At 59.6% G+C, this 14,945-nt stretch overlaps 1 protein-coding gene across 3 annotated transcripts in view; it reads left to right on the top strand.

Annotated features, from left to right (window-relative positions):
- Positions 1-14,945, top strand: part of ITPR3 (inositol 1,4,5-trisphosphate receptor type 3) — a 65,932-nt gene that overhangs the window by 30,143 nt on the left and 20,844 nt on the right. For 2 of the 3 annotated variants that reach the window (XM_088024033.1, XM_028120547.2), the window contains 18 exons: positions 1,409-1,555; positions 1,794-1,889; positions 2,461-2,511; positions 2,685-2,827; positions 3,808-3,907; positions 3,984-4,144; positions 4,718-4,859; positions 6,445-6,606; positions 7,177-7,349; positions 7,863-7,982; positions 8,325-8,507; positions 9,333-9,584; positions 9,671-9,815; positions 10,301-10,442; positions 11,013-11,212; positions 12,379-12,508; positions 12,991-13,048; positions 14,163-14,328. In XM_088024033.1, the coding sequence (XP_087880159.1) occupies positions 1,409-1,555; positions 1,794-1,889; positions 2,461-2,511; positions 2,685-2,827; positions 3,808-3,907; positions 3,984-4,144; positions 4,718-4,859; positions 6,445-6,606; positions 7,177-7,349; positions 7,863-7,982; positions 8,325-8,507; positions 9,333-9,584; positions 9,671-9,815; positions 10,301-10,442; positions 11,013-11,212; positions 12,379-12,508; positions 12,991-13,048; positions 14,163-14,328 (2,571 nt within the window). The remainder of the gene's footprint in view (positions 1-1,408; positions 1,556-1,793; positions 1,890-2,460; positions 2,512-2,684; positions 2,828-3,807; positions 3,908-3,983; positions 4,145-4,717; positions 4,860-6,444; positions 6,607-7,176; positions 7,350-7,862; positions 7,983-8,324; positions 8,508-9,332; positions 9,585-9,670; positions 9,816-10,300; positions 10,443-11,012; positions 11,213-12,378; positions 12,509-12,990; positions 13,049-14,162; positions 14,329-14,945) is intronic. The other variant, XM_028120548.2, reaches the window with a different exon arrangement.

Genomic DNA, 14,945 nt, shown 5'->3' with positions numbered 1-14,945 from the left:
CTGCTCTGTCAGACTGTACTGCCCCCGCAGGCTGCCGCAGCCCCCTCCCACCTCCCAGGCTATTTCCGTCTGCCCATGCTCTGTCCAAATGCCTTTCTCTCCCTCCCTGAAGCCTGCACATCATCCACATAGCAATCAAGCCTCAGCCTGTGTGCCACCTCCTCCCGGAAGACTTCTCTGATTACACATTCCCGCTCCCAAATCTGTGTGGACCTTAGAAAATGAACCATCATTGGGCCGAACCCCATGGTGCGGCCTGGACTGGTTTCGGTGACTGTCATGGCTTTGATGTTAGAGGCCAGGCAACCTGGAAGTGAGATTTGAGTGTGCAGAGCTCACCCCTTTTTTGGCTCTTGCCCTGTACTGCGTGGATACAGAGGTCATGAGGTTCTGCCAAAGTAACTGGCTTAATCTATGTATCTTCGCTTGCTCGCTCGCTCGCACATTCACTCCACAGGTGGGCACAGGGTAGGAAGTGTGGTGGAAAGGTGAGAGCTCCGGAGCTGCACCACGGATTCATGTCCCCTTTGCCACTAGCTGTGTGACCCTCGGCAGGACACTTAGCTTCTCTGCCTGGGTCTCTCCACCTGTAAAATGGGGATAGTGATATAGGTACCCGGGCAGTCGTGTGAGGATGAGGTGAGGAAGTCCACGTAAAGGGCTCACGCAGCGGCTAGCACGTGGGAAACGTGCAGTGTTTCATTATACAAATTATAGCCCTCGCAATTTCTGCAAGTATCCCCACTTTGCACAAGAGGAGCCTGAGGCTCAGAGATGGTAAGGGACTTATCCAAGGTCACACAGCTTGGGAAGCAGAACCAGGGTCCAAACTTGATCTCTGTGTCCAAAGCTCCGGAGATGAATAGGCCACAATCTCTGCACTCCAGCTGTTCCAGGCCTGTGGGAGCAGAGGAAATGGGCAAGAATTACCCATATTCAGGCAGAAGGGGCCCTAGGGAGGTGCAGCCATGCCCCTGAGGGGACCCCAGGAGGTTATACCCCTCCTGCGTTCATAGAGGGGGTGACTTGAGATTGGCCTTCAGAGGTCAGGTGGGGTTACTAGAGGTACGAATCAGGGAAGGAGATAGCCAAGGGTGGGCTTGACATCGGAGGCTGGGGAAGGTTCTGGATAAGAGCATGTCCCGCCCCAGTCGTCTAGAGGCTCTGGATTTGGGGTGTGGGCAGAGCGCCTGGCTGAGGGGCTGGCCCCTGGCCCTGGCCACCCTCTGGTGGGGCTCAGCACGCATCTTGCCCTCTGCTTGCTGCTCTGAAAGGAGCAGGAGGGGCCGCGCCAGCCGTGCCTGCATCTGAGGGCTGGGGGCGTGGGGGGTGGGGCGGGGGCGGCGGCAGGGGACTGGCCCCCCAGTAAGGTCCCGGCCCGTCCTGAGCCCGTGACCCATGGCTGCAGGGAGATGTGGTGCGGCTGTTCCACGCGGAGCAGGAGAAGTTCCTGACGTGTGACGAGTACAAGGGCAAGCTGCAGGTGTTCCTGCGCACCACGCTGCGCCAGTCCGCCACCTCGGCCACCAGCTCCAACGCCCTCTGGGAGGTGGAGGTCAGAGCTTGCTTCTTACCCAGGACCCAGCCCTCCTCACCAGCCCTGGGCCCTGCCCCCTCTTCTTTTCCCGTCACCCTGGAGGGTAGGAGGTATAGAGTCGGGGCCAGGGGGTGGGGGGCGGGGGGGGCGGGGAGTTCCGGGTGCTTCTTACCCAGAGCTCTCCAGGCCTCCCCAGGGCCCGAGCTACCGCTCCCTGGCCAGTCTCCCTTTCCTGCCTCACCCCTGCACCCCACAGGTGGTCCACCATGACCCCTGCCGTGGGGGAGCTGGCCACTGGAACGGCCTGTACCGCTTCAAGCACCTGGCCACAGGCAACTACCTGGCCGCCGAGGTGAGTGGGGAGGTAGAGGGTGCCCTGGGAGCTCGGGCTGCGTGGGCACGTGGGTGCACAGGAGCCTGTGAGCCGGTGCACGTCTGCACACATAGACACACGTGTCTGTGGACCCTGGCTTATCTGCACTCTTGCATTAAACAAATACTATCAAATAAGCGCGTGCCTGCAAATAAGCCTCATGAACATTACTGTACCCCTACTATGTGCCATGAGCTATTCTGGGCACTGGGGAATCACCAGCGAGCCAGGTTCCCACTCCTTGTATAACTTACATTCCGCGTGTCTGTCTGTCCACAGAATGCAGGCTTGTGTATACTAGGGCATATTTTGTGTGTGTGTGTGTGTGTGTGTGTGTGTGTGTTGATCTGTGGGTCCATGAAGAGGGGCATGAAGGGCAGGGCCTGGGGGCTCTCATTGGTGGCTTCTTCAGGAGCGACTTGGGCTTTAGTGCTGGGGTGGGCACCCCTGGGAGGGTGGGGGCTCCCTATGTGGACCTTGTTTTGGGCTGGGGGTCATGTGAGCATAGCTCAGTGTCCAGTAGCTGCCCCCATCTTGTGTCTCTGTCCAGGAGAACCCCAGCTACAAGGGTGATGCCTGTGATCCCAAGGCAGCAGGAATGGTGAGGACCAGAGCAGGGCTCCAGGGCCTGGGGAAGAGGGAGCGGTGGGGGTTGGCCAGGAAACCCTGGGAAGTGAGCTGGAGGGAGAAGGCCTCTCAGGTGGGATCCCAGCTGGTTTCGGGGGGCCCGAGAGGAGGGAGGTGATTCTGCCTGAGCTGGGGTCCTTATCCCAGGGTGCTCAGAGTCGTGTAGGTCGCCGGAACGCTGGGGAGAAGATCAAGTACCGCCTGGTGGCTGTGCCCCACGGCAACGACATCGCCTCCCTCTTTGAGCTGGACCCAACCACGTTGCAGAAAACCGACTCCTTTGTGCCCCGGTGAGTAGGTGCCGTGTGCCCGGGGGCTGATGGGGGCGTGCAGGCTGTGCCGTCCTAGCCCTGGGCTGCCTGCATCCCACACTCCTCCGTCCTCCTGAGCTCCTCTGGCCTCAGGACCTGCCTGTCCCGCGCCTCTGGGGACCGAGCTCTCAGAGCTGTGGGCAGCTGACCACCACCAAACACATGCCATGTGCCAGGCCCTGGGTTCAAAACGCCTTCTCTCCAGCGTTCTTTATCAGGCACCTGTCCCCGTCTCTCTGCACACTCAAGCACAGGCTGCATGAGTTTGTCCACGGCACACGGCGGGGCAGAGGGGAGGGACCTGGGCTCCCTGGTCTTTAAGGCTCCCCAACCCTAGATGCTAGGATGTAACATCAAGATTCCCGGGTGTCAGTCGGGCTTTGGCATTTACTAGCTCTCTGACCTCAGTCCCTTTGCCCTGACTGCCTGATCTGTCAAGTGGGCATATCAAGTTACCCATAACAGGGCTGATGGGAGACGTAATGGAGTCATTCAGTGTAGGCCCACCAGCCCTTACCTGAAGCTCTTGGGGCCAGGTGCCTTTTGAGATTCAGATTGTTTTTCATTTCAGAAAGGTAATTACATTTCATAATCAGAGATAAGAGTGTTTCTGCTCTGAGACGCATGCGTCATGACGCGAAGTGGGATCAATAGTCTAAATAGTCTCATTTGTCCAAATGAATCTTGGTTTCAAGTTTACAAACAAGCCTGGGCTTTCGGAGCGCTGTGGGTTTGGGAGTGCAGGCGAGGCACATGGGTCGGAACAGCACAGAGCCTGAGGGCTGCTTGCTGGCCACTCTCCTCGGGCTTGGGCTCCTCGCCCGGAGGGGACCGGTTCCCCTGTCCCATGGCCGTGGAGTTGGGTGGAGATGTGGCGCCAGTGTGGGGCAGGGCAGGCCGACAGCGGGGATGCGCTCTGAGGCCCGCCCCCTGTGCCCTGCCCCCGGTCCCACCTGCAGGAACTCCTACGTCCGTCTGCGGCACCTGTGCACCAACACGTGGATCCAGAGCACCAATGTGCCCATCGACATCGAGGAGGAGCGGCCCATTCGGCTCATGGTGCGAGCCGGCCGGGGCTGCGGGGCTAGGGCCTTGGCTTGTCCCCAGATGCCCTGCTGACCTCTTTTCCCTGCAGCTGGGCACCTGCCCCACCAAGGAGGACAAGGAGGCCTTTGCCATTGTGTCTGTGCCAGTGTCCGAGATCCGAGACCTGGACTTTGCCAACGATGCCAGCTCCATGCTGGCCAGTGCCGTGGAGAAACTCAACGAGGGCTTCATCAGCCAGAATGACCGCAGGTGGGCCGCACGGCAGGGTCCTCAAGGGGTCTGCATTTCATGAACCCAAGAGTCACAAAGCAGAAGCCGGGCAGGCTTGGCTGGCTGGGGTCGGGGAGACAGAGGTGGGGACTTGTTCCGGCAGGTTCTGGTGGACCCTGGGGCCCTTACCTCATGTATTGCTCATGTACTCCCAGAACTCACCGTGATGATGGGTTGAGGCTCACAGAGGTTAAGAGACTTGTCCATGGTCACACGGCTAGTAAGTGGCAGGGTCAGGACGGAAATGCAGAGCCCTTCACCCCGAACACCTTGTGCCCTGTTGTTCCTTTCCAGATCGGAGTATACTGAGAATCTTTGTCTCGGGGGCATTTTAGAATCCAGGGTGGGTGGGGTGAGGTGTGTGTTTTGAGAGCCTTTTGGGGTAAAGCTGAGGAGAGAAGTTGAAGGCCGATGACAGGCTCTGTGCTTTGGATAGCAGGGTGGGTGAGTGACCTGATGAGAGCGTGTTTGGGGCAGGGCTGGTTGCCCGTGAGGGGGCGTTTCCCAGTGTCGGTGCCTCACACTTGTCATCACTGGTGTCCCTTCATGAAGGTTTGTCATCCAGCTGCTGGAGGACCTGGTGTTCTTCGTCAGCGACGTCCCAAACAATGGGCAGAATGTGCTGGACATCATGGTCACCAAGCCCAACCGGGAACGGCAGAAGTTGATGAGGGAGCAGAATATCCTCAAACAGGTGCGTGTGCACATGTGTGGGGGAGGGGCCGGGTGTCCAGAACAGGAGCCTTTTCCCATCTGCCCTGGAGCTTCCGTCTCTCTGCAGCTTCTCTTCACCCCTTTTTAGAAAATGAGTATTTGTTGAGCACTGACCACATGCCAGGCACTACCCTAAGCGCCCTACACGTACTGGCTTGGTGGATCCTCTCCACTGGGGGAGGTACTGTTATTACCCCCATGTTACCTGTGAGGGGACTAACGCATAGAGGTTGGAGTAACTTGACCCTGAGTATGCAGCTAGGAAGCACCAGGGCAGGATTTGAACTCAGGATGTCGGGTTGAGAAGTTATGCCTTTTTTTTTTTAAAGTAAGCTTTACGCCCATGTGGGGCTTGAACTCCAACCTGGAGACCAAGAGTCGCATCCTCTACAGATTGATCCAGCCAGGTGCCCCAGAACTTGTGCTTTAAGTTTTAAAATAGGGTAGGGGCACCTGGGTGGCTCAGTTGGTTAAGCGGCTGCCTTCGGCTCTGGTCATGATCCTGGGGTCCTGGGATCGAGCCCCACGTCCGGCTCCCTGCTCAGCGGAGAGCCTGCTTCTCCCTCTCCCTCTGCCTGCCACTCTGCCTACTTGTGCTCTCTCTCTATCTGTTGAATAAATAAATAAAATCTTAAAAAAAAAATAGGGGGCACCTGGGTGGCCCAATCAGTTAAGCGTCTGCCTTTAGCTCAGGTCATGATCTCAGGGTCCTGGGACTGAGTCCTGCATCCTGCTCCCTGCTCAGCGGAGAGTTTGCTTCTCCCTCTCCCTCTGCCCTTCCCCGCTGTTCCTGCTCTCTCTCTCTCTCTCTCTCAAATAAATAAATAAAATTAAAAAAAATATTTTTTCTGGGGCGCCTGGCTGGCTGAGCCAGTCTGTGGTGTGTGACTCTTGATCTCAGCCCCGTGCTGGGTGTGGAGATTACTTAAAAAAATATTTTTTCTAAGTTTTGATTGTGAAACTTTTTTTTTTTACGATTTTATTTATTTATTTGACAGAGCGAGAGAGAGAGAGAGAGCATAAGCAGGGGGAGTGGCAGGCAGAGGGAGAGGGAGAAGCAGGCTCCCCGAGGAATAGGGAGCCCGATGCGGGACTCCATCCCAGGACCTCGGGATCATGACCTTAGCGGAAGGCAGCCGCTTAACTGACTGAGCCACCCAGGCGCCCCACATTAACGTTTTTCTGATGAGGCAGGCTTGTGTCTGGTCTCTCGGGCTCTGGCCACACCAGCCCGGCCTGCCTTTTTTCTCTTAACTTCAGACCCCTGAGCTGTGGCAGCCCCGAGCTCTTCCCCCGGACGCTGGGCCAGGCCCAGGATCTGAGCTGGGATTAGTCATGTGGGGACGGGTGGCTGAGGCCCACGGTGGGATCCCAGCCCAAAGAAGGGAGTGGGGGCTGGAGGTGGGGCCGATGGTGGATGGGCTGGGGTCTCAGTCCAGCTTAGAATCAGCTTGGGGTTCATGTCGGTGTGGCTTTGGGGCAGGGTGACTTTGGGGCCGAGGGTTCCTGGGATAATGAGGAGTGCAGGCGGGTATAGGGGGATCGCTCCTCGTGTTCTCCCCCAGATCTTTGGCATTCTGAAGGCCCCTTTCCGTGACAAGGGGGGTGAGGGCCCCCTGGTGCGGCTGGAGGAGCTGTCAGACCAGAAGAACGCCCCCTACCAGCACATGTTCCGTCTGTGCTACCGGGTGCTGAGGCATTCCCAGGAGGATTACCGCAAGAACCAGGTGCGCTGCCTCAACCCGCCGGAGCCTTCCAGGCCCTGGCGGCCCCACTCACCCGCTCACCGGCTTGCTCACCCCCTCACTCCTGCTTTTGTTCACTCAGCAAGTAGTTTCGGACGTGCACAGCCGCTGTGTGCCAGGCACTGTTTTTGGCCCCACGGATACAGCAGGGAACCAGACAGTAGGGCCAGCTTCGTGGGTGTGCAGTCGGGCTCCGTGCTCGGAAGGGCCTTGAGCTGGGTTTGATGCTCTGCTGTGGCCATCTTGAAAGTCTTGGCTTTTGAAGAAGGGTCCTGCTGTCTCATTTTGCACAGGGCCCCACAAATTATGCAGCCGGTCCAGCCAGACAATATCCTCCCTCACAGAGGCTTCACTCTGGTTGGGAGACAGGCTATGAGCTGAAGAACTCTGTTGTGGAAACCCACTCAGCTGCCCAGAGCGAGTTTCCTCTCCCAGACCTCCACCCGGCTAGTCGGAGTCCCCTGCCTGGGATGTGGGTCCCCATCCCCAGGTCTGGGGCGGTGTGCTGGAGCAGAGCCGGGCTCCCCACCACTCAGCTCGTCTGTTCTCCAGGAGCACATTGCCAAGCAGTTTGGGATGATGCAGTCCCAGATCGGCTATGACATCCTGGCGGAAGACACCATCACCGCCCTACTGCACAACAACCGCAAGCTCCTAGAGAAGCACATCACCAAGACCGAGGTGGAGACCTTCGTCAGCCTTGTGCGCAAGAACCGGGAGCCCAGGTGAGCCCGCCCGCCTCCCCTGCTGTGCCCGCTCCTTTCTCCTTCCCGGTGGTCCTCCCAGGGTACAGAGGCGGCGGGTACTGCTGGTTAAAATAGTGAAAAACCATTGCCTCCAGCGGTAAAGTGTCACGTGTCTGAGGGCCTGGCCTCTGCAGCCCCTCCCTGGGACCCTTCCCAAATGTGGCCCAATCTTGCAGCCAGGGGGTTGATGCCCGGTTCAGCAGAAGCCCCAAGACCCTCCTCTGGTGACAAAGTCGATGCCTGTGTTGAACCAGTTGTCCTTGTGCCCCCTTTACCCTGATCCCCGGGAACCCTAGGCAGCCTCCCCCTGCCCCGGGGTGATCAGCGAGACGCCCATGACTTGTCCGTCCCTGGGCAGCGGGGCCCATCTCCCAAGCAGTAACTGGTTCCGGGGAGCTGGGTCTGCCAGCTGGGGAAGGGGGAGGGTGGGCTTCATCCCCACCAGGGAGCAGCCTCTGAGTCCCCTCCCCACCCCTGCGGCCACCACCCCAGGTTCCTGGACTACCTCTCTGACCTGTGTGTGTCCAACCACATCGCCATCCCCGTCACCCAGGAGCTCATCTGCAAGTGTGTGCTGGACCCCAAGAACAGCGACATTCTCATCCAGACCGAGTGAGCCATTGCGCTGTCCCCTGGCCACAGCCCGGCCTCCGCCCTGCTCCCCTCCTCCTCAGGCTCCTTAGAGCTTGGGCCCCGTGTGCGTTCAGGCTGGAACTGGCGCCCCTGCCTGCTGCATGCCCAGCTCTGTGCTGGCTCCGTGTGAGCAAGGAGGCCTCGGGGAATGAGCCAGAACCTCTGTCCTTGAGAAGCTCGTGGTCTGAGGAGTGTGTTTGAGCTGGCACTCAGCCAAGCTCCCAGAGGGGTCTTCGTGGTGGCACATGCTCATGGAGGGCTCTGGGCATGGCGTCCTGCCCCGGCCCCCCACTCCCTATGACGGCTGGCCCTGGTTCACAGGCTTCGGCCAGTGAAGGAGATGGCCCAGTCCCACGAGTACCTGAGCATCGAGTACTCAGAGGAGGAGGTGTGGCTCACTTGGACCGACAAGAATAATGAGCACCACGAGAAGAGCGTGCGGCAGCTAGCCCAGGAGGCGCGGGCGGGCAATGCCCATGACGAGAATGTGCTCAGCTACTACAGGTGCCTCTGGGCCCAGCTCCTTCCCATCCTTAGCGCTTCCGGTGCCCTTGGGCCTCCTCAGAAGCCATCAGCCAGTCCCCAGCGGCTATGCAGCCTTCACCGGGGAGGCTGAGCTCAGCCCAGGGACGGGCCTGAATGAACCCCAAACCTGTCTCCACACATAGTTACTTAAAAAAAATAAGATTACTAGATAACACTTATCCAATGCTGGCCATATACCAGGCCCTGTTCGAAGTGTTTCACCTGGCCACTCACTGACGCCTCACCATAGCCTCGTGACTACTGTCACCCTCAGAGCTGGGGAGACAGGCACAGGGAGGTGAAAGGACTTGCCCAAGGTCACACCTCCTTAGTGGTGGGCCACGGGTCAAACCCAGGCCGTCTGGCGCCAGGGCCATGGCAGGTAAGGCAGGGCTCTGAGCAGGAAGCCGAGTGTAGGCCAGCACCCCATGCAGAGCAGGGCTCTCTGCGGGCCTCCTTTCAGCTGCTCTTCCATCCGGGCTCACCCCTGCATCCGCTGCTCTGCAGAGGCCCGTCCCCCTACTACACTTCCCTCCCCTGACTCTCCCAGCCTCATGCTCAGCCAGCCTTCCTCCCGTGAAGACCTGTCCTGGCTGAGCCAGAAGTGGTTTCTTCCTTTGCAAGGAGGGGAGAGCTGCAGATGCTCACTCAAAGTTGCGTCTTTTCTGTTACGCTGGCGGGTGCCTGGTTTGACCTAAGTCCCTTTGCCACTTTCCCAAGGCCTCTGCCAGCCCAGGCCCAGGTGCTGGTGGCCCACGCTGGCCTGCACCTGCCGCGGGCTTACCCTCCGCCGCGCCCTTGCAGGTACCAGCTGAAGCTCTTTGCCCGCATGTGCCTGGACCGCCAGTACCTGGCCATCGACGAGATCTCCCAGCAGCTGGGCGTTGACCTCATCTTCCTGTGCATGGCAGACGAAATGCTGCCCTTTGACCTGCGCGCCTCCTTCTGCCACCTGATGCTGCACGTGCACGTGGACAGGGACCCCCAGGAGCTGGTCACGCCGGTCAAGTTCGCCCGCCTCTGGACCGAGATCCCCACAGCCATCACCATCAAGGAGTGAGATGGGGAGCAGAGGGTGGGCCAGGCGAGGCCAGGGTGGCAGGATCTCAGCGACCCTCACGCCTCACTGCCTACCCCCGCAGCTATGATTCCAACCTAAACGCCTCTCGCGACGACAAGAAGAACAAGTTTGCCAGCACCATGGACTTCGTGGAGGACTACCTCAACAACGTGGTCAGCGAGGCCGTGCCCTTTGCCAATGAGGAGAAGAACAAGCTCACCTTCGAGGTTGCTGGGCAGGGTGGGCAGCGAGGGGCTGGCGCTGGGGGAGCTGTGATTGGCCCCCTCAGCTGCCCCCAGGGGCGCTTTGGGAGCTCCATGACCTCACTTCCCTCCGTGCCCCCGCCAGTTCAAGGAGCCCGCATAGACTGCCGGGACTCCCCAAGTGGAAAGCTCTTCCCCTGCTTCCTGGGAGAGGGTTGCCTCCCGTTGGTCCACTCACCGCTGCAGGCCCTCATGGGTCGCAGACCCCTGCGGGGAGCACCCCCCCCTTCCTGCATTTCCGCCCTATCCCGCCCCCGCCCCCCAGTAGCCTTCCTTGCCGGCCTTGCTTCCTCATTAGCTGAATGGTGCGGCTGCGTCCTCACTGCCCTGCGCGCCCAGAGGCCCTGCGTTTTCCAAGGGCCTTCGTCACCTCCTCCTAACACCCGCTTGGCCCTGCTTTCCCTTTTTGGCCCCGCCCTGCTCATCTCGGCCCCGCCCCCTCCCCGCAGGTGGTCAGCCTGGCGCACAATCTCATCTACTTCGGCTTCTACAGCTTCAGTGAGCTGCTGCGGCTCACTCGCACGCTGCTGGGCATCATCGACTGCGTGCAGGGCCCCTCGGCCATGCTGCAGGCCTACGATGACTCAGGCGGTGAGGCTTAGTGGCCAAGGCCACTCCCCCCCGCCCCAGCCCTGGCCTTCCTCGGTCTCCTCCTAGTGCCAGTGTCCTCTCTGATCAACCCCCTGTGCAGCCTGTCTCCTGGCCCCTGCTGGACCAGAGGTCCAGGCGCTGTGGAGACCCCGGGGTCTGGGGGAGTTGCCTTGCAACACAGCTTGGCCCTGAGGGGAGATAATGAGGGAGGAGGGGAGACCCAGGCCCTGCCTGAGGAGCTCCCAGTCAGACAGAGGAGTGGGCATAAACTCCTCTAATCAAAAAGCGCATAGTCTGACACCTGGTGTGTAGTGCTCCCCACACGGTGTCCTCTGTCCCCCATGCTCTGTAGCAGCATCTCAGGATGCCCCACAGGAGAATTCTCACTGATCTCCCCACACAGTTTACCTTTGCTCTGGCCAGCCCCTCTTTGCCCAGATTTGGCTTAAAGCTCACCTCCCCCAGAAGCCTTTCTGGGTGAGCCCTGCCTCTGACAGACAGAGAGTCAGAGTCAGACCCAGGGGTCCTGCTGTGCACCCCCATGACCCCCTGGTGCTTCGCACTCTGCAGGCAAGAACGTGCGGCGGTCCATCCAGGGCGTGGGCCACATGATGTCCACCATGGTGCTGAGCCGCAAGCAGTCTGTCTTTGGTGCCCCCAGCCTGTCTGCCAGCGCTGGTACCACCGAGTCGCTGGACAGAAGCAAGTTCGAGGACAATGAAGACATTGTGGTGATGGAGACCAAGCTGAAGATTCTGGAAATCTTGCAGGTGGCTGGGCCAGGACAGCGCTGAGAGGTGTTGGGAATAGGGCAGGAGAGTGGGGCCTGGGGCAGGGAGGCTGGGGGGGTGAACCCCTGCTCAGATCACAGTATCCAGTACTGGAGGGCTTCCACGGTGATTGGTTGTGTAGCCCAGTGGTTTCCGAAGTGTGGTCCTTGGACCAGCAGCATCGGTCTCACCAGGGAACTCAGAAATGCATGTTCTTGGGCCCCGCCCCAGACCTCTGTATGGAACTGAGGCACCCGAGGCAGGCCCACAGTCTGCTGTGACAAGCCTCCCAGGTGATTCTGGTGTGCACTAAAGCCTAGCTCCGTCCCTCCATTGTACAGATGAGGAAGGGAAGGCGGGGAGGGCACTGTACCGCCATCCTACAGAGATTTTGGAGCAGAGCTAGAGCTTTGAGGGCCCATTTCCTGGTGAGGCAGACATGGTCTTTCCTGTTCCGGGTCTTGTCTGAGACCCCCTAGCAACACTTGGAGAAGGGGCTGGTAGGACCCCGGGAGTGGTAAGAATGCTTGCTTTTGCTTAGCTGCCACCAGAGGATGGGAAGGGTAATGCAGTGGCCTCCGTGGGGACCCAGTCTGGGCAGGGCCTGGTCAGGGGAGTCAGACCATTCTGACTCATTCTAGGAGCTCCGGGCTTCCAGATCGGCATCCTGGGGTGTGGCCAGAAGCTCTGTGCCCCATAAGGATAGAGGCCAGTCAAGGGTCTCTGGGAACCCTCTGTCCTCACCGCCCCCCACACTGGCCTCTCCTGCTGCCCCCAGTCTTCAGTTCCACACGCCCCTGCCCTCCAGCCCCGGGCAGAGCAGGATGGGAGGACAAGAGTTGGCCTCTGGGCCTGGGGAGCTTCATTCTCTTTCCTGTCAGTGGCCTCCCTGGGAAGGAGGGACTGAGGGTCTCTGCCTCATTTGCAGAGGAGGTGTCATCCCTCATCACTGGGGCAGGAGTGGAGGAGAGGGCACTCTGGACCTCCCCGGGGAGAGGAGTCTTGATTTTTTAGGTTGTGATGTCCTGTAGTAGCTGGAACGTCTTTACCATAGACCCACCCCTGAGTGCTAGAGCTCATTCTGGGTTCCCCCTCCCCTCTCCTGGGGCACGACTGGCCTTCCGACCTCAGCCCAGTCCTCACCCCATCCCTCCCCGCTTCTCTAGTTCATCCTTAACGTCCGCCTGGACTACCGCATCTCCTACCTGCTGTCCGTCTTCAAGAAGGAGTTTGTGGAAGTGTTTCCCATGCAGGACAGCGGGGCTGATGGCACCGCCCCGGCCTTCGACTCCACCAGTGAGCCCCCGCGCCCCGCCTTCCCCTGCCTTCAGGCTGAGGCTGTGTGACTCGTCAGGGGTACACATTAGTGGGGCGGAGGCTGGGGGACGCCCCGGAGCCAGCTCCCCAGCCCTGCCTCTGTTTCCCAGCCCATTTGATTGCCATGGGGAAGAGGCGAAGGCAGACATCATTCTCTCCATCTCCTAAATGGAGAAACTGAGGCCCAGAGAGGGGCGGGGACTTGCCCGAGGTCACAGCCAATGAGAGGCTGAACCAGACCGGGACCCAGGTGCCCTGGTGCCCAGCTCAGAACTCTGCTCGCCCCCGTGGGGCAGTGGAGCTGCTCTGGTCCCTGCCCTGGCTGGCTCCACCCCCACTCTGGGAAGGAGCGTGCAAGCGGGGCTGCCACCCAACCAGTGCTCCCTCACCCCTGTGCTCCTCATCTTTCCTGGGCACGGACCTGCCATCTGCCCCCACCCACCCACTCTTGCTCCCCACAGCTGCCAACATGAACCTGGACCGCATCGGGGAGCAGGCGGAGGCCATGTTCGGAGTGGGGTGAGGCCAGGGATGAGGTGGGGGGGTGGTGTGTGGGGTTGGGTGGGCAATGCTGATGCAGGTGTGAGAACCCCCCCTCCTTGGGGTCTCCACGGCTGGGCTGGGGCTGGTCCCTCCTCCTGGGTCTGCAGGACCCTTACCAGGCTCTGGGGCGGGGGTCTCCTTGGCTCTGTGCTTTTGCCCTCTCTTGCCCTGGTGATATAGGGGCCACTTGGGCCCTCGTGTCATCTTGGTCATTCCCCTGCCCTCACTCAGGGCAGTTGTGGCTCTATTTGTGCATCTGGACTTGGGCTGGAGGGGAGCAGGGGGAGGTGTGGGGGAGAGCCCGCTGTACACAGGGCTAGGGTGGGGAGGGGTCGCCCTGGGAGCTGGGGGCTCTTCACCATTTCTGTGCCACGCCCTTGGCATCTAGTGAAGCCCTGGGACCTGGGCTCAGAAGGGCATTTTTAAATTCATAAAATAAAGCACGTAAATTACAAAGGAAACCAAGAGCTTTGAGATGCAGTTATCAAAATATTGAAGAAAACAAATTTGAAGTGACAGTTAGCTATGCGGCTCTTTATTAACATATTAAGTAATGAGCTGGGCCGGGGGTGTAATTAGTACCGTGATTTCGAAGGCGTGACGCATGTGAACGGGATTCACAATTTCTGTAACAACGGTAAGGTGATGGGAGAACATCTGTGATTGGTATTGGTGACAAAATCACAGGTACCGCTAATTTCTCCTCACTGAAGGAAATGCTGCATTCTAGTTAGAGGTTGGTACAGCCAAAGATGGGAACTTTCCCCACCCCCGTTCCTGGCCCCAGCCAATCTCCACGAATCTCTACGATTTCTTGGGGTGGTGGTGGTGGGGGGTTTGCGTGTGGGTCCCCTGTGAAGAGTCCCTGCTTCAGCTGCATCAGCAAGGGGAGTCCTGCGGGACCTCAGGAAACACGGGATCCCTCGGGGAGCTCAGGGCAGTGGTTGGTGACACCCTGGGGAGAAGTCCTCACTATTTGGAGCAAGTCTGACACCTGGTGCGGCATCCGCTAGTGGGTGGCTGGGCGTGCGCCGTTCCCTTTGGGCAGCGGGGAGCTCGGTGCCCAGCGTGCACTCCCCTGGCGCCACAGGAAGACCAGCAGCATGCTGGAGGTGGACGACGAGGGCGGCCGCACGTTCCTGCGTGTGCTTATCCACCTCACCATGCACGACTACGCGCCGCTCGTCTCGGGGGCCCTGCAGTTGCTCTTCAAGCACTTCAGCCAGCGCCAGGAGGCCGTGCACACCTTCAAGCAGGTGCTGCTCCTGTCTGAGCCCCTGGTCGGCCCTTGGGGAGCAGGAGGGAGGCCCCAGGGGGCTTCCCGGGGCGGGGGGACTACCCTGAGGACCTCCTGGCCCGGGCACTGGGGGGTTAACCATGAGCAGAGAGCTTGCAGCTCAGGGGAGCTCAAGATACTTCTTTGGGGGTTCTCGGCCTTGCTGAACTCCTGAAAGGTGAAGGCCAAGTGTTGGTCACCTTTATGACCTCTTAGTCTGACTCAAGGCTTGTCGCTTTTTTTTTTTTAAGATTTTTTATTTATTGACTTGAGGGGGGCAGAGAGCTCAGGCAGGGGGAGCAGCAGAGGGAGAGGGAGAAGCAGGCTCGCCGCGGAGCAGGGAGCCCAATGCGGGGCTCGATCCCAGGACCCTGGGATCATGACCTGAGCCGAAGGCAGACGCTTAACTGGCTGAGCCACCCAGGTGCCCCGGCTTGTCACTTTTTATGAGGCAGACAGCACTTTAGAGTTTACAAACGATACCATGTGCGCCTTTGCTAAGTGCTTCAAATCACTCCTGGCACGCAGTCAGCCTTCACTAAGGTGACTGGTTCTGTGACCGTGATGTCGTGTGATCTCGACAGCTCTCTGTGAAAG

Source organism: Eumetopias jubatus, unplaced genomic scaffold (assembly GCF_037043125.1).
Source record: "Eumetopias jubatus isolate StellerSeaLion01/CBP00866 unplaced genomic scaffold, mEumJub1_p1.0 scaffold_6, whole genome shotgun sequence".
Classification (NCBI taxonomy): Eukaryota; Metazoa; Chordata; class Mammalia; order Carnivora; family Otariidae; genus Eumetopias; species Eumetopias jubatus.
This window is presented reverse-complemented; position numbering and strand designations above follow the sequence as displayed.